Source organism: Maniola jurtina, chromosome 7 (assembly GCF_905333055.1).
Source record: "Maniola jurtina chromosome 7, ilManJurt1.1, whole genome shotgun sequence".
NCBI lineage: Eukaryota > Metazoa > Arthropoda > Insecta > Lepidoptera > Nymphalidae > Maniola > Maniola jurtina.
Window position 1 is genome coordinate 5,299,368 of NC_060035.1, and position 27,184 is coordinate 5,326,551.

The 27,184-nt window shown below is 35.0% G+C and overlaps 2 protein-coding genes and 1 long non-coding RNA gene across 4 annotated transcripts; 1 reads left to right on the top strand and 2 right to left on the bottom strand.

Moving 5' to 3' along the window:
• Nucleotides 1-7,076: 7,076 nt before the first annotated feature.
• Nucleotides 7,077-26,669, bottom strand: LOC123867044 (peroxisome biogenesis factor 2). Of its 2 annotated transcripts, XM_045908881.1 has the most exons (6): nucleotides 26,509-26,669; nucleotides 26,316-26,393; nucleotides 25,017-25,442; nucleotides 22,069-22,290; nucleotides 21,293-21,388; nucleotides 7,077-7,125 (listed from the first exon to the last, which is right to left on the bottom strand). In XM_045908881.1, exons 1-5 carry the CDS (start codon nucleotides 26,539-26,541, stop codon nucleotides 21,305-21,307), a joined length of 843 nt encoding a protein of 280 aa, XP_045764837.1. In that variant the 5' UTR covers nucleotides 26,542-26,669; the 3' UTR covers nucleotides 7,077-7,125; nucleotides 21,293-21,304. The 2 variants fall into 2 exon arrangements, with proteins under 2 accessions (XP_045764837.1, XP_045764836.1); XM_045908880.1 differs by lacking the exon at nucleotides 7,077-7,125 and having other exon boundaries at nucleotides 21,194-21,388.
• On the top strand, nucleotides 8,719-18,324 carry LOC123867042. Its single transcript, XM_045908878.1, has 4 exons — nucleotides 8,719-8,825; nucleotides 9,767-10,960; nucleotides 17,238-17,337; nucleotides 18,030-18,324. Exons 1-4 carry the CDS (start codon nucleotides 8,817-8,819, stop codon nucleotides 18,140-18,142), a joined length of 1,416 nt encoding a protein of 471 aa, XP_045764834.1. The 5' UTR covers nucleotides 8,719-8,816; the 3' UTR covers nucleotides 18,143-18,324.
• On the bottom strand, nucleotides 23,452-24,579 carry LOC123867058. Its single transcript, XR_006796317.1, has 2 exons — nucleotides 23,982-24,579; nucleotides 23,452-23,585 (listed from the first exon to the last, which is right to left on the bottom strand). It is a non-coding gene; the product is annotated as an uncharacterized LOC123867058 (long non-coding RNA).
• Nucleotides 26,670-27,184: the final 515 nt, after the last annotated feature.

The following is a 27,184-nucleotide window of genomic DNA, read 5'->3' on the forward strand; positions in this document are numbered from 1 at the left end:
TTGATCTATATACATTGGTCATATTAATACAAAGGTAGGTGCTTTTGACGATTCGAAAGAACTTGTAAAAGTCTAATTGAATAAAAACATTTTGAATTTTGAATTTTGAAAGGTCGTCTATTTTACTGCAACACACGTTGAAATTCGACTATTAAAAAACTTGAACACTATCTCTATGTAATATATGTATATCTATGTAATAATATGTCTATATGACTTCAATAATTTATTGAACAAAATAGATCCAGTTTTAATCACTACAATATTATAAATGCGAAAGTGTGTTTGTTTGTTGGTTTATTGGTTTGGCCTTTAATTACTTAGGTCGCAGCGGATCAACGGATTGATCTGATTTTTTTACATGAATATAGTTGAAGACCTTGAGAATGGAATAGGCTTGTTATCCCGGAAAATCAAAGAGTTCCCACGGAATTTTTGAGCATCTCAATCCACGAGGACGAAATCACGGGCATCAGCTAGTAATAAAATATTTCGACGTTAGATAATATTTTCGATCGTTTACTATTTAACACTAACCATCCATCATACTGAAGTAATCGAGAAAAATTAGGGCAAATGGCGGCGCTGACAGGTCTAGCGTACAATAACCGCTATATTTTTTTTGCAATCATATTTGAGTAGTTTATCAATCTATTACAGTTTACACGTGGTATGCATACTAGTAAATAAATAATATATTTAGGGTACGCTTGCAGCGAACAGCAGTTTCTGTTAATATTCTAAAATTATGTAATTTTATGTAATGTCTGCAATTAAATTTTTAATCGTCATCATCATCATCAATCACGGGGTTGCTAAATTTTAAATAACATACATAAAAAATTGTGGAACCGGCAGAGATTAAAACTGCATCCCAGTGGCTATATCGTGGCCGTGGAAAGCCGTCCAGTCGCTAAGGCTGTTAAGAAAAATCAGGATTAAGAGATTATTAAACTATAGGTAAACTTTATTTAATTTTACAAAGTATAACATTGTACGATACGTGTAAAACTAACACTGGTTTAGTGTGGGTTTAGTATACAAAAGGTGAAGGAGCATTTGGAAACGCGGACAAATAAAGGGCATGTGACCAATACGACCCTGCGACTAATCTGTTATCTAAAATATAGAGTAGGTACCTATGTGATAATATAGTACGTAGTAAACATAATTTAACGACTGTATTATTATATTTCCAAATAACTACTCTTATGTGATCTACCAATGTTAATTTACATATTTTTTTTTCATTATATCAGCCTGTATGCATCCACTGCTAGACATAGGCCTTTTCAATAGCGAGCCACCACACACGGTCCTTCGCCTTCCTTAACCACCCGCTCCCCGCCACTTTTTTCAAGTCATCGGTCCAGCGGGCTGGAGGTCGTCCCACAGTGCAATTTAGATAAATCAAATAATAAAGTGCAATGTATTTTATAGCACTTAAGTAACGCTTACCCGTGAATTAAGTCGTCCATAAAAAATCGGTCAAATATGAGTCGGACTTGCACAGAAAGGATTCCGTACCGTGGTATAAGAAATAACGCTATTAGTTTTTTTTTTTTTCAATTTTCATGGCGTCCATTTAATTTTTTTTTTAATTTTTATAATGGCAACAGAAACACTATACACTGTGAAAATATCACCTCTATGCCTACAAGACAATGCCCGCGACTTCATCCGCGTGGATTTAGGTTTTTAAAAATCCCGTAGGAACTCTTTGATTTTCCGGGATAAAAAGTAGCCTATGTCCGTCCCCGGAATATAAGCTAACTCTGTAGCAAATTTTGTCAGAATCGGTTAAACTGTTGGTCCGTGAAAAGGTAGCAGACAGGCAGACAGATAGACACACTTTCGCATTTATAATATTAAGTATGGTTGGCTTCACCATATATCACAGAGAACAACCAATGTACAGAGATAACATTTGTTGTGTATATAGACAAAATAATAATTTAAGTCACAATAAGAAATATAAGTAAACTATAAATATATGAAAAGATCGAGAATAATTTTTTTTAAATTAAATACATTGTGCTGAACAAAAACATTTCACAAAATAATAATCTACATATTGTAACTCTTCCGCACTTCTAAAACATTTATATTTTGCAAATATTAATTAAATGATCACAAAATTATTAACATTTCTTAAAAGCGAATCGCTTAAAATGAACCAAAAAAGCATTTAATAAATTTATTTCATTAATATTCGCAAAATTTAAATATTCTATTTTTAGTTAACTTAAATTACTTAAACCACTTAAATTATATTTCGTAACAAAGTATCACAAAAGAATGAAAAGAATTTGCAACAATTAATTAAAATGCAATCTAATGTAACTTCGTCTCTGGTCTCGGCTTGTGTAATTTGCATAGAAGCTGTAAAGAGCTTTGAAACTAGCACCTTATGTAAGGCGCCACCCATATCCATATCTAACCTGCTTTAGGCTTCGTAAATTACTGCATATGAGTTTTAGTGTTGCTACACACATTTCTACTGACTGCAGTTACTAGGTATTTCTATTCCAAATAGTATTTTATCTTATTAATCACGAAATAGTGGTCATAGCTGGGCGGATATAAAACTCCGGGTTCCTATTCGGAGGATTCGGGGTTTAACCTACTCTTACTTTTGAGGGTTTTGTGTGTTTTAAGCACTTGAATATCACTGGTTTTGAAGGTGAAGAAAACATCGTCTGGAAATCTTTATTTAATTCCATACAAAAAAAAAATTTAATACAAGTTTTTTGACAACCATAATTTAGAGAACTTAAGAATAGTTATGATAAGTGAGTTAGTAATTATATTACAAAATAAAATTATGGTTAGTTTGCTAGTACAAATTATTATTTACATTGGTGGTGTGTGTCTTCAGTCTAAGTTCTTACATTGTATGGGCCCCCCGTTGGGTAAGAGCCTCCTCCAAGGAATTCCACTTTGCTCTACCTGTAGCTGAGGCTAGTCATCTTCGACCCGCTGTCGCAACTATTTCGTCGATATTTCGGAAATCTACATGCCTAGTTCTAATGTTTTCAAAAGGTTATCGTCTGCTAAACAGCACTTGGCCAGCGTGGTGGACTATGGCCAGAACGAAGTTCGTGCGAATTTTACTCGTACGAACTGCACGCGATCAAACATACTGATATCGAATAGGTCTCCTAATTTATTATTGGCTTCGCGCGATGATCGCATATTTGCGTTTTATTAAGCCGGGTCCAGACGAGTGTAACGTGTAATGTAAGTTTACTTGTAGTTTAGTTTCAACAGTGTGGACGGCACACGAACTCAAAGCGAATTGTGTACGCGAATCTATTATTAAAGTCTAAACGAGCACTGCGAACGCCTTTGTGTTCGCGCAAGAAACCAACAGGCGATTAGTGTTACATGTAATGTTCGTAGTGCCGTCCACACGTAGAATTCGTGTTACATTACACGGTGGATTACATTGCACGTTACACTCGTCTGGATCTGGCTTTAGGCGCGAGTACGCGATGGTCGTATCCCTTACTCGCGCGATGATCGCGTGATCGTATTGTAAATTGACGACGCCTGTTACTGTTTTTACAGAAATGTCGAGCGATGGAAATGAAACTCAGACCCATAACAATAAACTTGATTACTGTCAGTTACGATTACATACGCAGGCACCTCTTAAAGTCTAGTTTATAATAATTAGAGATATTATTCTTGTGTTCGCGCCACAATTCCGCCATTCCGCATTTCTGTAGTAGTGCCTCGTTGTTCTAGTAGTTAGCATGTTCGACTGCGGATGACGAGGTCGTAGGTTCGATTGCCGGGTCGAACCAAAAATAGGTATCGGGGTTTTCTGTTAAGAAATTATTAGTAATAGTGCCTGGAGTTAGGAAGTTTGTGTGTCGCCTCCGTACCTCGGAGAGCACATAAAGCCGTCGGTCTTTCCGGTCGTGTTGGATTTCCGTCCTATCAAGCTATGTGAGCGAGGGAATAGAGAGTGCACGTGTGCTTGCGCACACACGTCTTGTTAGGTGAGATTTGCCGTCGTGTTCAAAATGCGATAATAAATCCATTTATCCATCCATCCTACCATCCATCCATCCATCCATAGTACGGCATGTTGCCAGTACTGCGCAGGCGCCAACACATATCTGCTCGTAGTATGTAGATACTTAGACTTACCCATACACGTTGCACAATGCGAGGTCTGCAACTACGTAACATTTTCATAATCTCTTCAACTATAGACCACATATCAAGTCTAGTAGTTCTATGATAAGAAATTTAAATGTAACAAGATCAAATTCATATATCAACTTGCACACATGATTGCACATATTAATTATGGTACAGCTATTGGTAGCTTGTTCTTGGTACATAATTATGTATAGGTAAGTGTTATTTGATATACCTCGGGTTATACCTAATCAATAAAACTAATATACTTTGGTACTTGTTTCTCGAGATGATGACGATTACGAAAATGACATCCATTTACAAACCCTAAAATATCCGATAATTTTTTTGAAAAGTTGATATTACATACTTGAGTTTCTCAGATTATGAAAATTAAACCGGTCAGTCATTTCCAAAACCAGATGGTACAAGTAGGTATATAAAAACTATATTAAATACAGGCCAAGTGCGAGTCAGACTCGCACACCGAGGGTTGCGTCCTCGGGTATTTTTCCGACATTTTAAATCAAAAACTTTTATGCATAAAAATAAATAAAAATCTGTTTTAGAATGTACATGTAAAGCCCTTTCATATGATGCCTTACTTGGTACAGTTATCTTACTTTGAAAATTGAAACACATTTTATATATTTTTTGTGATGTAACCACAAATTCACGGTTTTCGGATTTTTCCCTTTACTTTTGCTATAAGACCTACCTACCTGCCAAAAATGATTATAGGTCAACGGAAAATACCCTATAGGTTTTCTTGACAGACACGACACACGGACAAACGGACAGACAGACAGACAGATAGACAGACAGACAATAAAGTGATCCTATAAGGGTTCCATTTTTCCTTTTGAGGTACGGAACCCTAAATATGTGTAAATAAAGATAGCGGGCATAAATTACCTTTTTATTTGAAGAAGTTTTTCTTTCGCGTGTGTCGCCCACCGGATACTATGCAACTAATTTAAAATAATTAAGTGACATGACACCCATTTACCTTAATCACCTCGCTTCATTAAAAAGCTCTTACAGTTACGGATTGATTATGATAATACTTATGAGTTACCTATGTGTAATAAAATATGAACAAGCATATTTTTCGGACATGATTTATAATATTATTCCTCTTATTTCTAAAAGTCAATATTTTTAAATCTCATTCAGGATATACTAGAATGATAAAAATATCTTTATACGAAATTAACGTTTTTCAGGATGACAATAAAATTGGTTTAAAACTATGAAAACGGCTTTAGTTTTGATTATAAGCGTTGGATAGAGAAATACATTCAAAAGTTACATTACCAAGTAGCGCGACGTTGTTCAATGCTTTTGTTATCATTAAATTTGGTATTTATGCGATATCATTTGATAACAAAACAAATGTTTTCTTCCCTTTCAAATACAGAGAAATCCTGAACGCCTCCATCAGTTTTGATAAACGTAAATTTAATCAGTAATGATTGTGGATTTGAATAAATTGCTTTCAAATTACTTAAAAACTGGTCAAATGCGGACGGGCTCGCATACAAAAGGTACTCGCGTACATACGTACAAGAAATAATTTTATTTTCATAGCGGCCATTTTGAAATCTTTATTATTTGGTTGGAAAATTTGATCTCTCTACCTATTACGGTTCACGAGATACAGCCCGCTGACAGACGGACGGACGGACGGACGCTCGGATCGGACGGACAGATGGACGAACGGACGGACGGACAGAGAGACAACAGAGGCTTAAGTCCCGATGGAATCCTTCGGGTACGTAGCCCTAAAACGAACAGCTATAAATGTAAGCTTTTGTCATACATAAAGCTTGTGTAAAGCCAATTTTCGCATCGAAGATGTCACGCGATGATTATGGCATGGAAGAGGACAAATGAAATCTTTGCGTTCATACATCGCATGCTTGAAGTGAACCTGACTATATTTTATCGCGGATTATCCACGGAGATTAGTCTACTTAATACGCGAACCGTCTAAGCGACATTTAAATAAGCAATATTTATTCATAATTCCAACATGACCCAGTAACTCATAATAAGAGTAAGTACTTATTAGTGGGTAAGGTACATTACTATTTTTGTAAGAGTCGCGTACTTTTTTAACATATCTATCTATCTGCCTATTTGTTTACTTCCAACTAACGAAAACAATGTAAAAGTTTATTATTTATAAAGGTACAGGTATTATAGTCTCGTATGAGGTTATAAGGTTTTCAATAACTTATTCATAAGTACACATTTCAATTTCCTTGAAAGTCGTGACTAAACTCGACTATTACATTAGGTAGATACCTACCTCAGTACCTACCACCTCTTTAATGTATATGTTTTGACCACTAAACATTTTCGAATAAAACTGGATTCGTAAGTAAGCGTTGTAACTTACACGTGTAAAAAAATTTTGCAAGAAAGTTACTCAGCCCTGGAACTTTTTTTATTTTATTTCACGCATCACTGAGTGTCATTGAGATTATTTGATGTTGTTTCATCAGTGTATTTGTAAAGCAGACGACCTTACAATGCAAAGTAAATGTGTGTACTTTCGTCCTGATAATGTTACATATTTTTATCATTTTACAATAATTGACTTGCTTGATAAAATCTTGAATATTTTTAAATATTTTATAATTTTTATTATTTTATAATCCATACTTCCATACTAATATTATAAATGCGAAAGTGTGTCTGTCTGTCTGTCTGCCTGCTACCTTTTCACGGCCCAACAGTTTAACCGATTCTGACGAAATTTGGTTATATGCTACCTACTTTTTATCCCGGAAAATCAAAGAGTTCCCACGGGATTCTAAAAACCCATCCGCTTAAGGTACCGAGGTAGCTTGCGTCCCTGTAATTAACAAAGGCATTTTATCCCGGAAAATCAAACAGTTCCCACGGGATCTTTAGAGACCTAAATCCACGGGGACGAAGTCGCGGGCATCCTCTAGTTTTTAATAAGTAGTTTAAATTTTTAATATTTTATAATTTTTACTAGATATTATGATATACAAATATCTAAAAAGTTCTTTACCTCCGTAGATAGGTACCTTACTTTACGTAATAAGGATTAACATTGATAAACTTTACACACTAAATAGAAAGAGACCTCGCAGCTATAAATTTTATCTCCAACAATAATATTTCAAACCAGATTATATCTCAAACAAAGGGATAGTTGCTTCCTCGGTCATTTATAATCAGACACCAAAGCTATATTTTATAAACAAGCAACCTAACCAAAGTATGTTTATATCGTTATCAATTTATATATGTACCTACCTAAGTAGTAGAATACAAACCTTGACCAAATTATGCTATCTACGTTTGTACGCCCATACATATCTACTTGTTTGTACCTAGCCTATCCAAGTGTCTATGCCTATCTAGACTAGGATCAAAATCAAAGGATTTTGCTTGTACTTTTATTTCAATAGGTACCTATTCCCTAAAAGACTCAAATACTAAGGCATCTCAAATGTTATGATAATCTTGTAAGTATTTGGTTGGCTTTCTGAATTCGTCCATACAGAAAATTTGAAAAAACATCTTCTTTATGGTGCCAGCAATTTATATCTTTGAACTGAAGAATTGTACCTACCTATTGTTGTCCCTATCAAACAAACAAGACAAAAACCGGCCAAGTGTGAGTCAGATTCGCGTACTGAGGGTTTCGTACTTGGGTTTTTTCCGACATTTTGCACGATAAATCAAAAACTATTATACATAAAAATAAATAAAAATCTATTTTAGAATGTAATATAGTCTACAGGTAAAGCCCTTTCATATGATATCCCACTTAGTTATCTTACTTTGAAAATTGAAACATTTTAATTTTTTTTTAATGATGTTACCACAAATTCGCGGGTTTCAGATTTATTCCTGTACTTGTGCTATAAGGCCTACCTACCTGCCAAATTTCACGATTCTAGGTCAACGGGAAGTACCCTATAGATTTCCTCTATAGCCACGACGCACCGACAGACAGAAAGACAACAAAGTGATCCTATAAGGATTCAGTTTTTCCTTTTGAAGCACGGAACCCAAAAATGAGTAAGAACGCGGGGACAATCTCTCTAAAGGTATTCTTCTGCTCTACGACACGATTATTTGTAGAGGGAATTTTGGAGTAAAAATTATCAAGCGATGAAGAACTGCAAGCGGCGGTTTTGAAGATTCTGCTTATTTCTATAAAAATGTTAAATTCGAGATGTCAAAAGTGTGTTGGGATTAAAAAGGACTCTATTAAAAAAGTAATAAGTGATCAGTTATTGAATTTTCATTTCCTAATTTATACCTAGGCCAATTTATTGTGGGCCACCTACGTATGTATAACTATGTCTGGCTAGTAAAGTAAATTATACGCTGTTATATACTAAATCCTCGTAGAATTAGATCTTACACTGCACTTAATCTCTAACACTGAAGTCATATCTTCCGAACCGCGCCCACAGTTGACGGCGAATGTGAAAAAGTATGACCCGTTCTTACACATATGAGTTTACTATATAAGACTTTACGGGCCCGTTTTGCTCTCATTTCGAATTACGCTAAGCTAAATACAATTAGTTCTCGAATTGCGCGGGTGTTGTGTTTGTTGTTTATTTAGTGTAAATATACAAAAACAAACCTTTTGTATATTAAATTGAAACATGAAATCGGTAAGCCAACACGGAGAGAGCGTTTTAAGTGTTTTCTTTAGTGCTGTGCGCGCGTTGATGTCTTTTATTAGTGTGTAAACAAACCGGCATTTACGAAACTCAAGAACCTTAATTAGTACTCTTGAAATATAAGTATTCATATTATAATTTATTGATAATAGGTACTACTTAGAGTTTAATTGTTATGCTCGCATAAAACCATATAAAAAAATTAAAAGAGTTAATTATTTTCATTTTAGGGTGCCGTACCTCACAACGAATCTTGAAGTGTTAAGTTAAAATTTATATCAATGGCCTCTAATAATTATTGTGGAAATATCAATTTCCAATTTTAAGTCGATAAAAAGCTACAGCTTTTTAAAGCGTATTTTAATATTCAAAAGTCTCATCCACCTGACCACCATCAAAGTCGTTGAACTTTAAAATTTTAAAAGACACGGAGGGAGGTATTTTCTTTTGGCACAGGTAAAGGGAAAAATCGTTAAATAAAATCCTGTTGGAAATTACTGAGCGACTTTGTATAAGTATATGCGTTATTGAAAATATAGTACGAAAACTTTTGCACTCATAACCTGAGTGTTTCAAATACAACTTTTCATAGATAGGTATAACTTTTGAGACTTCCATACAAACTTTTATCCCCTTTTTAACCCCCTAAGAAGTATGAAGATGGCTAAGTGTCAATATTTCTAACCCCAGTGGCTTACGCTATGCGTTGATAGATCAGTCAGTCAGTCAGGACTCAGGACAAATATACCTACTGTGCATATTTTGTATAGTTGTGAGCAAACGAAGCAAACCTGTGACTACTGGGGATTACCTACCAACATTTGCAGCAACGGAAAAAACTGCCTTGAATAAACTTAGCACAGTCTTAGTTACACTATTAATCAAACAATAAATAATAGATACTAATATATGCAAATCTTATCCGTTTTCAGATAATACTGGTCGCTGTGGCATTCCTTTCAAATGCACTCGCTTATCACGATCCTGACCTCAACTACCATTTGAGCCAAGTGCAGAATGTCCAAGGCTGTGGTGACTCTGGTTACTCGTACCCAGCTCCCGCTGTTCAACTATCGTTATCGAATGTGCAAGCTACTGCTGCTCCATTAATCCAATCAGCCATATCATCAAACACTTATAAAACTTCAGGTGCTTTTGCACAAAATGTTCTGTTCCAAGCCGCTCCCAAAGTTACTTATCAAGCTCCAGCCACAACATACCTTCAACAACCGTCTGCGACATACCTTCTGCAACCATCAGCAACATATTTGCCCCAACAGTCACTAACAAACCAAGCACCGCAAACTTTTGATGAACAACAGGGGTACGCCACTACAGCTGGATTATCGAGCGCGTCGAGTATAAGAACAGTGATTCCACAGAGCCACTACGCTCAGGCTCCCATTATTGCGAAAGTAACTGCCGCACCATTACAAGCCAAATTTACTCTTGCCCCATCGAGAACAACATATGTCTCCCGAAATCTTGTGTCCCAGCAATCATTGTACTCTTCTGGATCCTCAGCGAGAGCTTCTCTCAACTCTTATACATCATCAGGTGGGCCAGTTGTGTCTCAAGTATACGCAGCACCGTCCGCTGGGTACGCTACTTCATCAGAATTGAAAGATCAACTTCAAGGCCGATATAGCGTCCCGGCCTATTCTTCTGTCAGTTACAACCAAGCTTCAGTTGCAGCGCCTGTTGCTTCTCAATACACAACCTCTTCTATATCTCATGTTTCGGCACCAGTAGTTTCTCAATATAGCGCCCCAGTGGTGACTAATTATGCTGCACCTACTGTAAGTCATTATTCTGCTCCTGCGGTAGCTCAGTATGCTGCACCAGCTGCGTCGTCAGCTAGATTTGTTCAATACTCGGCCCCTGCTGTGGCACAAAAGGCCGTGTCGATCGCTACTCAGTACGCAACACCCACTGTGACACATTACTCCGCACCTGTAGCACAGTATTCTCAACAATCAGCCCATGGCGTACGCTACTCAGCGCCTGTGTTACAGTCAGCCGTGTCACACGTAGCGGCTCCTGCCGTTGCCATAGCGCCCGTGGCTCGAGTTTCGTCAGGTGCGCACATCGTCAAAAACGCTCACACAGAATTTTTGGAAAACTATGTAAGTACCATTTGAATGAACATTAGGTACATTTTAATTTCTAATAGAATATAAGAGTAAATAACAACGAAATTACCTATCTACCAATGGCGACAGTTTTCATATTTTTGATACAATCCGCACTTGGCCAGGCGTGGTAGATTATTGCCAAAATCCTTTTCATTCTGAGAGGAAAGCCATGCCCATTAGTGAGTCAGAAATAGGTGATAATGATGACTAAGTTAAGTACTAACAACGTGAAGTACTCATATTTTTAAGTATTGAATTTTTAGGGTTCCGTGCCTCAAAAGGAAAACGGAACCCTTATAGGCTCATATTGTTGTAGAACCTATAGGGTACTTCCCGTTGACCTAGAACCATGAAATTTGGCAGTTACGAGTAAGTATTTTCAAATTAAAACTCAATTTAGATCTGATAGGTAAACTTGTTTAAAATTACAAAAGAACCCTTTCAATAAAATCTTGCTTAAGAGCCTGTAATTAAGTTTGGTTAGCGATAAGTTTCTGTAGAGTAGGTACCTAGGTCTTATTATATCACTGTGTTATATAAAAACAAATTAAGGTACCTATAAAGAACAAGCCTGAACAATATCTGACTGCCTTGACGGTTTTTTATCGCTACCACTTGCTAACCTACTTCCCTCGAATAACTCCAAACTGGGTTACAACTTGTTACTAGTTGGTAATCTATTTCACCGTATATTTATTGCACCCTGAGGGATATTAATTATTCATCTGTGTGTTACATAACATCATCAAATGCCCGTAATTCAAAATGATACATAGGTCGCAGAACCGTAGACATAAACAAGTTTTACGAGATCACCGATAAAGTTCAATTAAAATATATCGTAAACATACTCGTATGTGCTGTAATCCTATTTGTAATACTTATTGGTAAAATATTTCAAATGCCTGTTTTATGTGCCTACTACTATAATAATCACTTAAATGAATCAAATAAAAGTTAAGGTCATAAACTTAAAAAATTAAAAACCGCCCGGGTTCCGTACTCGGGTATTTTTTTAACATTTGGCACGATAAATCAAAAACTATTATACATAAAAATAAATAAAAATCTGTTTTAGAATGTACAGGGAAAGCCCTTTCATATGATACCCCACTTGGTATAGTTATCTTACTTCGAAAATTGAAACACATTTTAATTTTTTTTTATGATGTAACCACAAATTCACGGTTTTCGGATTTATTCCTGTACATGTGCTATAAGACCTACCTACCTGCCAAATTTCATGATTCTAGGTCAACGGGAAGTACCCTATAGGTTTCTTGACACAACGGACAGACAGACAGACAGACAACAAAGTGATCCTATAAAGATTCCGTTTTTCATTTTGAGGTACGGAACCCTAATAAATGACATATTTCTTACGCTATATTCCTAGAGATTATCTCAGACGTACAAGCACTGTACAAGTACGTATAGATTACTTTTCAGATAGATCATAACGAAATAAAATCTTAATACTGTAGGTAGATAGGAGTTATCCCTGATCTCCCGCAGGAAATCATCACATTCCCACGGCAAACAGCCGGCAACGCATCGGCGGTTTCTATGGTGCTGTAAATGTTCATGGGCGGCGATAATCATTGACCCGCCTGCTCATTAACTAGCTAAAAGGCTACTTTTGATATTCAGTTACAAATGAAATTACGTACCTACAATTGTACAACTAAATGTTTAAAATATTACGGTTAACAGTAACGGGTACGACGATTCAATTACTTACAGTAAATTACGAATTCAAGAAACGTTCACTTGTACATAAATTATTACATAGGATGTAGCTGGTGGCTGTAAAATAAACAATTCATAAAGGACTAGTTGATACCCGCAACTTTGAGCGCGTGAATTTAGGTTTTTAAAAATCCCGGGGGTTGATTTTCTGGGGTAAAAGGTAGTAAGTATACATATGTCCATCTCCAGGATCTTACATCCTATATCTGTACCAAGCAGATCTGGCCCGGAACTCTTTGATTTTTCGACACCAAAAGTAGAATAGATTCAAGATTTAAGATTTTTTTATCTGCAGAAACATTTTTTACAATGAGATGTTATTAGGTACATATTGTCCAGTAGAAATGTGTCCATATAAATGTTCTTTCCTCGGAATATAAGCTAACCAACCAAATATCAAATTTCGCGGGCATGTAAAGATAGCGGACAGACAGACGAACTTTCGCATTTATAATATTCGTATGGAAGTATGGATTGAGTAAGATTACGCCCATTATCAAATTCTAGGTGAATACCTAGGTATATTTGAATAAACTGCAATAATAGGTATCATCTAATACAAAGCTTTATCTACATTCTACACTAATATTATTACAAAGAGGTAAAGTTTGTAAGTTGGGATGAACTCGTAGGAGGTACTCGTAATCTCCGAAACTACTCAACGGATTTCAAAAATTCTTTCACTGATACATAAGTACATTGTCCCCGGCTATAATATAATAAATACTTAGGTATGTATCGCGGACAAAGTCGTGGGCAAAAGCTTGTAATAAAATAAAATGAATAGTAGATATAATTGATGTACAGAAACGTATACATACAGAAGGACGATATGTTTAACGTAGGTGCAGAAATCGACCAGTTACAGTCACACTAATATAATTATAAAAGGCGAAAGTTTGTGTGTATATGTGTATGTTTGTTACTTTTTCACGCAAAAACTACTGGATGGAATCGGCTGTTTGGAATGGAGATAAATTATTATTATACCTTGGATTAACACATAGGCTACTTTATATCCCGGAAAATCAAAGAGTTCCTACGGGATTTTTAAAAAACCTTTACCCACGCGAACGAAATCGCGGGCATCAGCTAGTATTTTACATATTATAACAAACTTTCACAATTTTTATTTGTACTAATTTTACTCGAAAATAATAGAAAGAAGTACTAGGTAAAAGCTAAAGCACGATAAGCTTTAAGATATAAGTTAGCAATTGAATATAATTCTCGTAGTCGAAGGTTGACTCACTTTTATGCTATAGGTACTGAATACTTTAGGTAAAAGGCATTATTTGCACATTTCAGGTACAATTACCGCCTTTAACAGTTTGATATACTGGCTTGCTCAATCATTTCGATGTCGAATGCTTTTCATTGAGAGCACAACTCGAATTTCAATGAGACGTTACACAAAATGTAACAAATTAGTGTCGCAACGACAAACCTTTTCATACATGTAAATCTAATTTTTAACCCCCGACCCAAAAAGAGGGGTGTTATAAGTTTGACGTGTGTATCTGTGTATCTGTCTGTGGCATCGTACCTCCTAAACTAATGAACCGATTTTAATTTAGTTTTTTTTGTTTGAAAGGTGGCTTGATCGAGAGTGTTCTTAGCTATAATCCGAGAATATAATCGGTTCAGCCGTTTGAAAGTTATCAGCTCTTTTCTAGTTTACTGTAATCTTCGCTTGTCGGGGGTGCTATAAATTTTTAATTTACACTTGTCTACTTATATACAAAAGTAGCGGATACCCGGCGTGTGCTACTACGCTAAAAAGGAATATGCCTAATGCATTGTTTTAGTGGTCTAAAACCATCTTCGCATTATTACCTTTGCAATGAAACCGGTTTGGTTTAGGGCACATCGGTTGGGTAGTTTCAAAGTCTTTAACGGACATAGGTTAACACTAGCTGTGCCCGCGACTTCGTTCGCGTGGAATAGCTCTCAGCGCGCTTTATATAGCCACGGATGCTCAGGCGCGAGGCGTGTAGTAAGTACGTACTCTGTACGTTAAAAATGTTCGCCGTGATTCTTTAAATTGACATAACTTTTTTATTTATGAACCGATTGACATGAAATAAACACTAAATGTTAAGTGAAGCTTACTACAATATATTAGTGAAAACCGTATCTAAATCGAATAAGGCGTTTCTGATATTAGCGTGCACAAACAGACAAACAGACAAAAAAAATTAATTAAAATTTCGGGTTCGGCATAGATATAATAACAACCCCTGCTACTTTTTTTTATATATTTCCATTGTACAGACACCACTTTTCTATTTATCATCTTTTGACACGATTATAAAATTAAAACCGTAATATGCTAGTGCCGTGTCGGTAAACGACGCGGAAAATATTAACGACGCGTGCATGATAATTTGCATCTCTCCTATGCATGCCAGACTTAATTCACTAACGAATTTAATCAGGAACTCATTCAGTTTGAACTACTTTCACTGTGCCTACCCTACATTGCTGATGTTAGTCTGACATGTGCTCAAACCACAAATCATTTAAGTTGCCCCAGGAAGTTGATAAGTGCAATACCTAAAGGTATAACCACAAATCACTTGCTATCATGTGCAACCTATCTAGATATCTTTATGGATCAGTAGTTAACCCACGGAGTAAAAATATAAGAGACTAGCTGATGCTCGCGACTTCGTCCGCGTGGATTTAAGTTTTTCAAAATCCCGTCGGAACTCTTTAATTTTCCGAAATAAAAAGTAGCCTATGTGCTAATCCAGGATATTATCTATCTCCATTTCTTTCAGCCAAATCCGTTCAGTAGTTTTTGCGTGAAAGAGTTAAGCGTAGGTACAAACATCCACACACACATACATACACACAAACTTTCGCCTTTATAATATTAGTGTGATGTGTGATAACCTTACTATTAACTTTTTTCTGGAGATAGGGAACCCTAAAATCATGGACGTAGTTTTGATTTGGCAACTCAACTTTTAAACCTCTGAAACTCGTCTTTCATCGCCTTTTTTTTACGAAAATAGGTATTTGTATTGATTCGCAATAATTATGTACTTAGTTCATGCCTCATTACCTTTTACATAAATGGTACTAAACCAAACATAGTAATCGATTTAATATACCTACAAAAATCATATTCACAGTAAATTGACAGGTTTATTGATTCGTCTACGCCGTCCGCAGACCGCAAACTGTGAAAAGCTCCGCGGCGCAACGCTTATTGCTAATTGGAAAATTACGTCATTTTCTAACAGCCCTCCTATCGCCATAGCAAACCTAATTAAAGATTTAGGCAATTGGAAACCCAAACCCCTTATTTCATTATTATAAGCCTCAATAGCTCAACGGTTGAGAAGCGGACTGAATTCCGAAAGGTCGGCGGTTCAAACCCCACCCGTTGCACTATTGTCGTACCCACTCCTGGCACAAGCTTTACGCTTAATTGGAGGGGAAAGGGGAGTATTAGTCATATTAGCATGGCTAATATTCTTTTTTAAAAAAAAATGGCTCCCTAATGGTTCCTTAATTTATTAAATCTCATAATAATTGTATGGTGTTTTTTCTATGGTATTTTTTGAGGATAACGGCTTTGCGTGACTTCTAGTCTCTATGTCACTTTTACCGCTGCCTCTGTAGTGGCCGCCTCTCAGCAGTCATCCGCCACTCTAATTGTGGTGAAATCTGAAAATTCCCAGTAGATTCAAATATCCAATAGGATGGAGGGTACAAACTCGGTTGGCCTACGTTCTTGGGTGAATCAAATCATCCAAGCCTACGTTAAATAATAAGTTTGACTTCCTTTCCGTTCCTGCCCTATAATAATAAATCAGACCTTAAGGTGGATGCGACGGGCCTGCCCGCGAAATTCAAGTTTAATTTGGTTTTTCGCAATTTTTAAACTAATACAACGTAGGCTTATGGCATTATAATTATTGCGCCAATGGCAATATCATTCTCACAGGTTTATATAAAAATCTTTACTTGAAAGGGTCCAGTTTAAGAAAGAATTAGTCGATACTAGAGCTAATTTCTTAAACTGGACCCTGTCGTATTAGTTTACAAATTGCGAAAAAGCAAATTAAATTTGAATTTCGCGGGCAGACCCGTCTCATGCCCCTTAATCACTGTCTACACTGGCTAACTACTTATCGAAATCAAAACAATGAGCCCAGTACGAAACTTACCTTACTATAAGTTTTCAAAGAAATAGGTAGTTTGCAGACTCTCTGGGTTGCGACGAAACATCAGGTCAAGGTTACTACTATAATATTTTTGCAGTGTAGTCAAATACACCCACCTAAGGGCCATTTCGATTAAACAGGGTTTGAGTAAAAAACCGTATTCAAATCGGTAACCAAATTACCGTTCATCCGTTCCATTCAACATCGATTTGAGCGCTACGATGCCACAGACAGATAAATTGGCCAAACTTACTGACACCCCTGCAAAGCGTCTAGGGTTACTAACAGAAGTAGGTAGGACCTTATTGATGTACTTATATAATATTATGTTTGTTTTTCAGGATCCCCACCCTCGCTACGCATTTGAGTACGGCGTGAACGACCCTCACACCGGTGACATCAAGCAACAGAAAGAAGAGCGTGATGGCGAGGTTGTAAAAGGTAGGATTCTCACACTCCGACGTCAATGATTTTAGCCGACTTCAAAAAAGGAGGAGGTTCTTCTGTATTCAACTGTATGTTTTTTTTGTATGGTTGTTACGCGAATACTTCGCATATGAACTACATATTGATATGAACCTATTTTGATTAAAAAAAAATTGTTTGTTAGGTATAGTTTATTTTGTATGTTAGACACTTTCGAGATAGTCCCATTTCAGTTTGTTGAAGATCTGATGAATATCTTCGAAGATAGAGAACAGAACTCCTCAAAGGATAAGAGTAGGTAAATTGCTCGCGATCGGTGTAAATAGCAACAGTGGGTTTTTAACCAAGTATAGCATACATATTTTAATACAGTGAGGGGCACTAAAAATTGTGGGAAAAAACCGATTGTTTGTGGTTATTGAAGTCGGTTTTTATTTTTATTATAATAATTGGAAGATACTCCCATTTTTTTTGATTTTTATCAACGCGCTGATACCTAAATAGATGCCTAATATAAAGTTTATTTTATACGTAGGTACTACCTTTTACCTAACACTATAAGAAACTAGAACTAGATAGGTATCCGAGAACAAGGTGGCTAAATGCCGATGAAATCGGGCACCAAAAATACCTAAATAATTAAACGGGCCTTTCTATTCGCCGGATTAATTCTACACGTAATACAGATGTTGTTTTAATTTATCCAGGTCAATACTCATTGGTGGAACCGGACGGCTCTGTGCGGACGGTGGACTATATTGCCGACTGGGAGACCGGTTTCCATGCAAACGTTCACAATAGCAAAGACAACCAGCACTAGGTATAGTTGCCTAAACTTATAAGGCTACAGTCGGACGGCGAGATCTTTTCACATACCTAGGTAGGTAGTAGGTACGAGTACCTACATTACAGGTATAGCGCATAACTGAGTAGGCTTCTGAGGTAGGGGAGCGGTGCGGGAGAGACAGTTTTGACGAATCACTGAGCTCTCGCGTCATATTGTCACCTCACCCCTCCCGCACCGCCCCAATACCGCATGAACCTTGCTTTATACCAGTAGAATCCATACTTCCATACTTAATATTATACAAAATAAATGCAAAAGTGTATCTGTGTGTTTGCTAGCTTTTCACGGCTCATCCTTTCAAACGATTTTGATGAAAGGTCAAAGTTGGACAAAATAGGTAACCTATGTCCGCCCCCGGGATGCAAGCTTTCTCTGTACCAAACATCGTGAAAAGCTAACAGACAGATAGACACATTTATAACATTAGTGTGAATTTTCTAAGACTGGTTTAAGAACCTAAATTAATCGATGTCTACGTGCGTTTTCCCCTCTAACCCCAGAAGTTTTTATCGAATTAAGTATGTAGTTGCAGATTCTGTGTGTAACTTGTTTGCCTATTTCTAATAGATTGTTTTATGACATCGATATATTGAACAAAATATCGCTTTCGATACGTCGCCGTCTGAACGTAGCCTAAAGCAACTGAACTACGATTGCCTTTTACGATGTGTAAATGAACCCTAAACCAGTAGTTCTCAACGTTTTTCCCACCAGATAAGCTACTTTTTACATTGCATTCGAGTGCATTACTCACGCGGCCTGCTTAGGAATTTATAAGAACCCTTGGCCCTATTTTTTTAGTTTCCAAAAATGTGTCGACCCAGTCACTTATGTAGTAAAAATATACATGGCTTAATACATTTGACGAGTACTTAACAGGGTACTCCGTCACTTATGTATGGAGATACAATCGTAGTTCCAATTTCATTTGAATATTAAGCAACCAAAGTCTATGAAATTTTGCAGACATACCTATTCTAGAAACTAATATACAGATATTAGTTTCTAGAATAGGTATGTCTGCCTGTGGTGTTTTAGATTTTTCTAAAAATATGTAGTTTTAAAATTACAGGGGCTCAAAGATTTGTATGTGAATTTTTAAGACCGCGTAACTTTGAAACCGATTATTTTAACAGAAATCTGGAAAACCACAGGCATAGATATTAGTTTCTAGAATATGTCTGCAAAATTTCACGGACTTTGATTGTTTAATATTCAAATCAAATTGGAACTACCTTGTATGGAGCGAGTGAAGGAGAGACCCTCTTGAAGTCGTATAATAAATAAACAGTGCTTTCAATTTAGTAAGAGCCAAAACATTGATCGATTTATCAAAATTACCGCGCTGTCGCAGAAAAATATGACCTTACATTGGTATTACCACATGAGTAGATAGTATTACGTAAGTAGAAAGTATTAAGTAGAGTCCTTTTAAAATGCGTTGATGCACTGCACTCATTCTTTTTGAGACAGTAGCACCTACGAAAACCGGTACTTATCTGTCTTTGTAATAATTGCGTAATGTACCGACCTACTTTAGAGACGTCTTACTTTAATTTTGAGAGGGTTCGCTTTACGGCCTACGCAGACGAGGGACTGTACCTAGTCCCTTTATTCTCACAGTTACATTCGCAAAATATTATATTCTCAAATTATTACTTTTTCAAAATTACATTAGCAAAATATTATATTCGCAAAATGAGTCGGCGATGGGTTGATCATAATGAATCATACTCAGAAATTATTGGTTCGAGTGGACTACGCAACTATTACCTATCCTTGAGTAATTAAGGGCCTAGTACACATAGACCAGTGCATTTGCCATAATATAATATGGATACTTTTAACTTTTTTATACAATTATTTATCAAAGGCCACTTCCTGAAGTCATCATGTACCTAAATAATAAAGTCATCGTGTGATACATGCAATGTAAATAGCAGTCTACCTACAAGCAGTTCTTAGTTCAATTGCTGGTGTATGCTTTTAGTTCAATAGTTAGATACATAGTTACATAGTCATTGTAGAGCTTCTAATCAATATCGTGATTTCCTTCATTTTAATGGCACATAGGGGATTGCTTTGGCTTAAAAATAAGTATTGAACCTAGCGTAAAACTTTCATCACATAAAGTTACGGTTACAATTTCTAACTTATCATAATGAACTTGCTGATTGATATAAAACACTAGTACCTAGCTAGTACTATGTTTACCTTCTATAAAACTGACGCACAAATGGCCACACTGAAATTAGGGCCCGTATCCACCAAAACGGAGACGTGTTTAGTAAACCAATCAGATTATTATTAATAGATTTCGTGATAAATATTTTTCACGTCCTCTATCAATAATCTTATTGGTCCGCTGAACACACCTTGGTTAAGTGGATACCAAGACTGGCATAGGTATTTGTACATAAGAAGAACTGAAATAATATGTTCCGTTACTTTTTTTACACAACAAACTCGGAAAGTTTCGAACCGCAAGACGTCGGGCGAGTTTCCATCCTTATGTCGTCGACATTCCATCTACACGCACGAAACGTTTTGCGTCTTCATTCCTCATACGCATGGCTAGGGTTTGGAATACTCTTCCGCGATCTGTGTTTCCTACCAATTACAATCCGGGTATCTTTAAAACAAGAGTGAATAGGCAGGTTTCTAGGAAAACGCGTCTTTTATCCCCTTTTAATTTCGTGCCATAGAATATAGTGCAAAGCGCTTATATTTAGATCATGTAGCTGCTTAGTAGATACGTAGTATAGTTTTGTACATAATTTGGTTTATTGTTTTGTAATTTAAATATGCACATGTATTATTATTTATTACTTCTCATTAGTCATCTATCATCATCATTTTCATAATTCTTTAACAACATTATTATTTTCTCGTTTTTATCATTTGTAATTTTTTTTTGTTTTACCTCAAAAGTCTGAAGTACCTTATGTAAATACCTATTGTATATTATGTTTATATTTCTGCTGCTAAACACATGTAATTTGTATAATTAAAATAAAATGAGCAAAAATAACATTGGTTTTTATTTTATACTAATTATCCTATTATCACAAATTATCCCTTACTTAAAGCTATGTATATTATGTACATAAACAGTTAACATTAAATAAATCTGAATTACATCATAAGAAATTTCGTTACTTGTTTTCCATTGTAGTAGCACTTTGGACATACAAAATCTGGATCTGCAGTCTTATTGGCCTGCAAAAGAATACAAACAAAATTTTGATAAAGCACAAGTGACATTCATGTGTGTTAAATAATAATTTTAGTGCTCATTTAAGCAGATGAGCGCACAGCTTTAGTGAAAAAGAAAATGATTAAAAAATTTAAACTTCAGTACACAGCCAAAAGAAACAATCGCTATTTTTGAAAATTATGTGTACTATAGGTAGATGCCGAAAAACCTGCATCAATCATAATTACAATCGCAATTGTTGTGATTGGCTGGATTTATGGTATTCTTATTGCAACAATGGATTGTAGCCAATAGTGAGCGACCATCAACCAATCAGATGTGATTGCGATCGTGACATTGTAGCTATCATTCTACCGCAAACGAGCCGCCGATTTCTCTCTGAGAAACCGAACGTCGTGAACCCTTTCCAATAAAATATATTCATATTATAATGTTAGGAATTTTCTTGGGATAAAAATGTGATGGGTTCCCAAATCCTTTTGCATACAACTTGACTAACAGAACGGAACCTAGACTCTAAGTTTCAAGGTTATTATCAGAGGTCAATTAGGTACCAACGGTTTAACGTGATCTCAGAGGCACAGGGAAAACGAAGGGGCCAATGGTCTATGAACTTTTGGGTTTTATTCACCCCCCTAACTGTTCAAGAAATTACAAGCAAAAAGTTGAATTTGTTACTTACCATCAAGCAATAATAACAAAAGACGTGGGAACATCCCATAACATGAGGCAATATAGGTTTTTCTGAACAACATGCACATGTGGTTTGTAATGTCATTGTGGCAACACTGCCTTTGGACGCTCGACCCGTCTGATTCCTCCACCACATGTATTTTAACATTTTTGACATTCTTTGCCTCAAACCAAACATGTTCACTAAGGAAAGCACAGTGCCTATTAATTCCTGTAATACAAATAAAATGAAAGATGTTAAATAATTTTGTACATATTTAATTGAAAATTTATGCAAATTTTGACAAACAATCTGGATACCCACCAAGTTATTGGGTAATTCTACCGAGTGATGAAAATAAAAAAATAAAATTTTATTTAATAATATCAACTTTTTGTTGGGTTATTATGATAAATTTTAATGTAATAATCATCTAAAAAATTGAAACAGAGATCAATAACAATAATATTTTGAAATAATCCCATATTTTGGTTTTTTCATATCGACAGGAGTGACATAAATTTCGCCATGAGTGACAGGAATTTTCTTAAAATTACAAATTTATGTAAGAATGCAAAAAAATTAACCAGGCTTAATTGTTTTTGGTGTCAACAGTCTTAATATGTCAATTTCAGGAAGTGAAATTTAGTTAAAAACTATTAAAAAAAATCAACAAACATGTTCTACAGAAATGACGTACTTAAACATAAGATTCCTGTAGAATAAGATCCTGAAATATGAATCATTACAAAATATCATTTTCTTCGTCTGGCGAAGCAAAAAAGTTTTTAAAACATGTTTTATGACATTATCGAACGTATCATACTGATTATATTTTATTTTTTGGTTTGCATTTTCCAGTTTGAAAAATATCAGAAGTACCCTCACATTCAAAGGTTGATCTGTAAAAAATGTCAACCCTGGACGTGACGTCCGCGTCACGTCCCATAGCGACAGCTATTGGGTTCCTGTATATTCCTATATTATGATTGGTTCTGCAGATACCAACTGTGAATGGGTTGGTTTCGTTAAATCAGGTCAGTCTTCAGTTTTTTTTTTGGGAGTAAAGTAAATAAGCCTAATTTTGTAATGGGAGCAAATCCGGGCTGTTTTTCAAACTCTGCTAGCTTAATTTTCTTAGCTTAAGAAGCTCTAATTTCAGTGTTCATCTATTTTTGTCTGCAAGACTTTGATCTAAGGAAAATCTAGAAAATACTGTAGATATTTGTGAAACTGGACTTGAAGGAGAATTATCTTCTTTTCAATCCTTATACACTCCTTATACGCTCTGGCCAACTCTTTCTTATTGTTTTTGTGCTCTTGGTGTGTAGTCTTTAATTGATTTTATTTTCCCAGCTTCTTAATAGTTTTTTTTAGTATCTTTCTCTATATTTTCGATGTGCTCCTTCCGGTCCAGCTTTGGTCATTTTTTGTCTCTTCTTCGGTATCCAAGCCTTATTTTGTTCTTCCTAAACGTTACTCTTTTTCTTTCTCCAATCGCGTTTTGCCTGATATGCCTGAAAAAACTACCAAAAAGAGCCATGCTTATTATTCCTATAGAAAACAAGTCACTTCTGTCGAAAATAATAATAATAAAGCTAGCAGTACAATATCTAAAACCAGTTCATAATAAAAAACAGCATTCTGCATTAGTTAAATTATAATAATTATAAATTTGTATTTGTACACAGAAGATAAAATATATTAGAATAATAAGTAAATTATCATTTCTGTAGAAATATCTCACTTCTGGAGAAAGCTATATCAACAGAAGTGAATTCTACAGAAGTGGCGTTTTAACTTAAAAATATGTTTTCGGTGCAAAATTTTAAGTTATGAAAACAAGATTCACTCGATTATATTAATTAATCAACTTATTAATAAGGCCCTAAGCAAATCATATTTTTAAATTGTTTACTTACTTTTTTTTATTGAGTACAGAAATGAGACTTCAACTTTGACACTGGTGTAGAACGCCTATACAACTTAATGATTCTCTGAACTGCTATCACTTGCAGAAATATGTCCTACACTAGTCATAACAAGGCAAATCATAGAGTTGCTAGAGCTATAAACTAATGTTCCAACTTGAAAAATAAAAATTTTAGCATTTCGGCAATTTTTTTCTACAGGTGTGATTATTTTTCACGAACATTGTAGAATGATAAATAACTTTTAAAATAATAAGTGAGATTTTTTATTATCTTTATTGGTGCTTTCTTTGTCATATACTTTACACAATAATTAATTTGCCATACATGTAGAGTCTTTCTAAATAATTTTTAGAGACACGTCAATATTATATCCTATGTCGCGAACATTCTACAGGACGTGAGTAATCACGTACTGTACCATTGAAATAAAGTAAAATTTTATATTTAATTATAAAAATAGTTATTTAATATGTTGAAGAAGGTCATGAAATTTAATAATTAGGTTTTAAAATTAGTTCAAATTTACGGAGCTACGATATGTTTTAAGCGAACACAAATATAGCGTTTCGGTAGAATGACCCTATTATCCCAAGGGAACCCTTACCATTATGTGATTGGTGGAACAAGGTCACAACCCTCAGCAATGAGTATGATGCATAGAGGGTCTTAATTATATACATATTCATTTATTTTTTTAATCATTTCATAACATAAAATATAATTATACTCAAAGTCGAATATAATACTATAACATTATCAGAAACCACTTATATAAATTTAATAAGTACTACTGATAATTAATCAGTTAAGCATAAAAGAAATTGGGCTGAATTAAGCTTAATTATTATGTAAGGAGTATTCTTCTGTGATCCCAAAAACCACAATACAAATTTTCCAAATTTCGTTTTTTTTTAATAACTAAGCAAGTAATTATTGATTCATATTACATAAACTAATTAGATAATGAATTAGGTACTTAATTTAAATTAAATCTTATTACTACTGTTAAATGAAATTACTTACTATAAGATTGTGCCACAGTAACTCCCTAGTCCAAGAAAAATCAGTAAGATCTTCTCTTGTCAGTTTATCTGCTGTCAATTCAAAACCTAGTATGAAATCAATAAGCGCTGGATGTTTACCACTTTGTATAAAGCGGAGAAAATTGATTATCTCACAAATCAACTGAAAAGTCTCCATTTTATTGAAAAAGTTCTGTATATTCATATTTGATGTGAAACTGTACATTGCCCTGTCTCTCATATATCTCAACCAAATAGTGTAAAAGAAGTACCAATATAATTTTCTTCTAGAAAAATTGTCAGTCTTGTATTTCAGAGACAACATTTGCTGGCCAAATGTACTTGATTTGTCACATACTGAATTTTTAAATATCCATGTTCGAATAAGTAGGTCTAGTTCAGGCAAAATTGGTTGCAGTACACCAGGCTAAAACAAAAACAAAAGTTACAAATATGAAGTACCTACCTATTTACATATAAAAAATTACTATGACTGACTGCCTAAATAGATTGGAAATTTAAAGTAAATATTCCTCAAGTACCCTAGGGATGCACTAAAAAAGTCAGGTAAATGATATAGAAGACTATTTATTTACTTATTGAAAGTAGTTTAATTTAATTGATATTTGATTCGTTTGAGGTCATTCAAATTGAGGTAGAACATAGGTAGAATTACAGATTGAAAGAATTTACATAAATATGGGTGTTTTGACACTTTTATTTCAGTTTCCAATCTCCATTTGAGACACAAAATGATTCTATCTTTTTTATCCTATGATTATTTTCCGCACTAAGACATAGCCATCCACTGTATGAGAAGATTATTAAATACCGTCAGATTTAGTTCATGAATTGAACATTTAGAACAATCACACTTTAATTAATTTATTTATTCTGGCATTCATTTTTTTAAAGATTTAACCTCTCGATAAACCTCTCGTCGTGTCCCGTTTTCCCACACAAAGTTTAATTAATTGATAAGACATCCCAACTATTAGTTAAAAATATTTCAATACCTACCTGCTTTTCTGAGTGATACTTAAAAAATAAATATGAGAAATTCTAAGGGGATCTTTACTAAACGAAAACCTGTACGAAAGAAGTTGAGGAAATAACCTAGTCACTTATAACTTCTTAATGGATTGCAGTGCAGTTTTCAGGTCATTTAAGACATTTCAAAAGTAAATTTTATGTGTAACATATTCACATTTAGTATATATAGAATAGGCAAGCCCACTACACACTGTAACCTGTTACCTGGGGCAAGTCTACTAATAAATCGTGTTGAATAAAAACTCACTTCAAAATATTTCGTTGCCTGAAAAAGTAAGTTTTTTAATAAGTCCTCTAATTCCTTATCTAATTGAATGGAATCCAGCTGAAACAAAAAGTTATTTTACAACTTAAATCGGTTGGGAAATCACATGGAAATCCGAAAATATGATATGTGATTTAAACCAAAACTGAAATGTTTTTAAATCTTTATTAGATACCTGTGTAACGCGAGGTATGTATGTTATAGACATAGTAATTAAGATTGAGAAATTAAGAACAAGTTTAATAATGAAAATTGATAAGAATGATGAATATTTTTATTTTATCAAAATTCTAAATAATTTTGTTTGACACTTTAATGTCAATTTCTTCTGTCATTGACTTAGTTTTTTTTAAACTGCTTTTACGGCTCTGAGCTCTAGCTGTTTTGAGTGTTGTCATTGACTTATTATAATAATCTGTGTAATGTATTGGCCATGTGGCAATCATTGACATTTGACTTGTTGGCAATTGGTTGGCAATAACATGCAAAACCTTAAATAACTAGCTATTATTCGTGGAAATCTAGTACAGTTTAAGTGCGTTTCAACGAATAGTACCTATGGCGTTATGTTGGCTCCCCTGTCTGTCGAAGTCATTGGCACCACATTTGCATAAGACGCAGATTTTGTTTATTTTCATTTGATTTTCCTAAATGAATGAAATGAAAATCAAATGAAAATAAACAAAATCTGCGTCTTCTCATGCCAATATGGTGCCAGTGACCACCCAACAGACAGGGGAGTCAACATAACGCCATAGGCAGGTACTATTCGACGAAACGATCAAACTATAACGGTTTTGATGATGATGATGATTATTTTAGTGGCGACGTTCGAAAAAGCTAGAATCCAG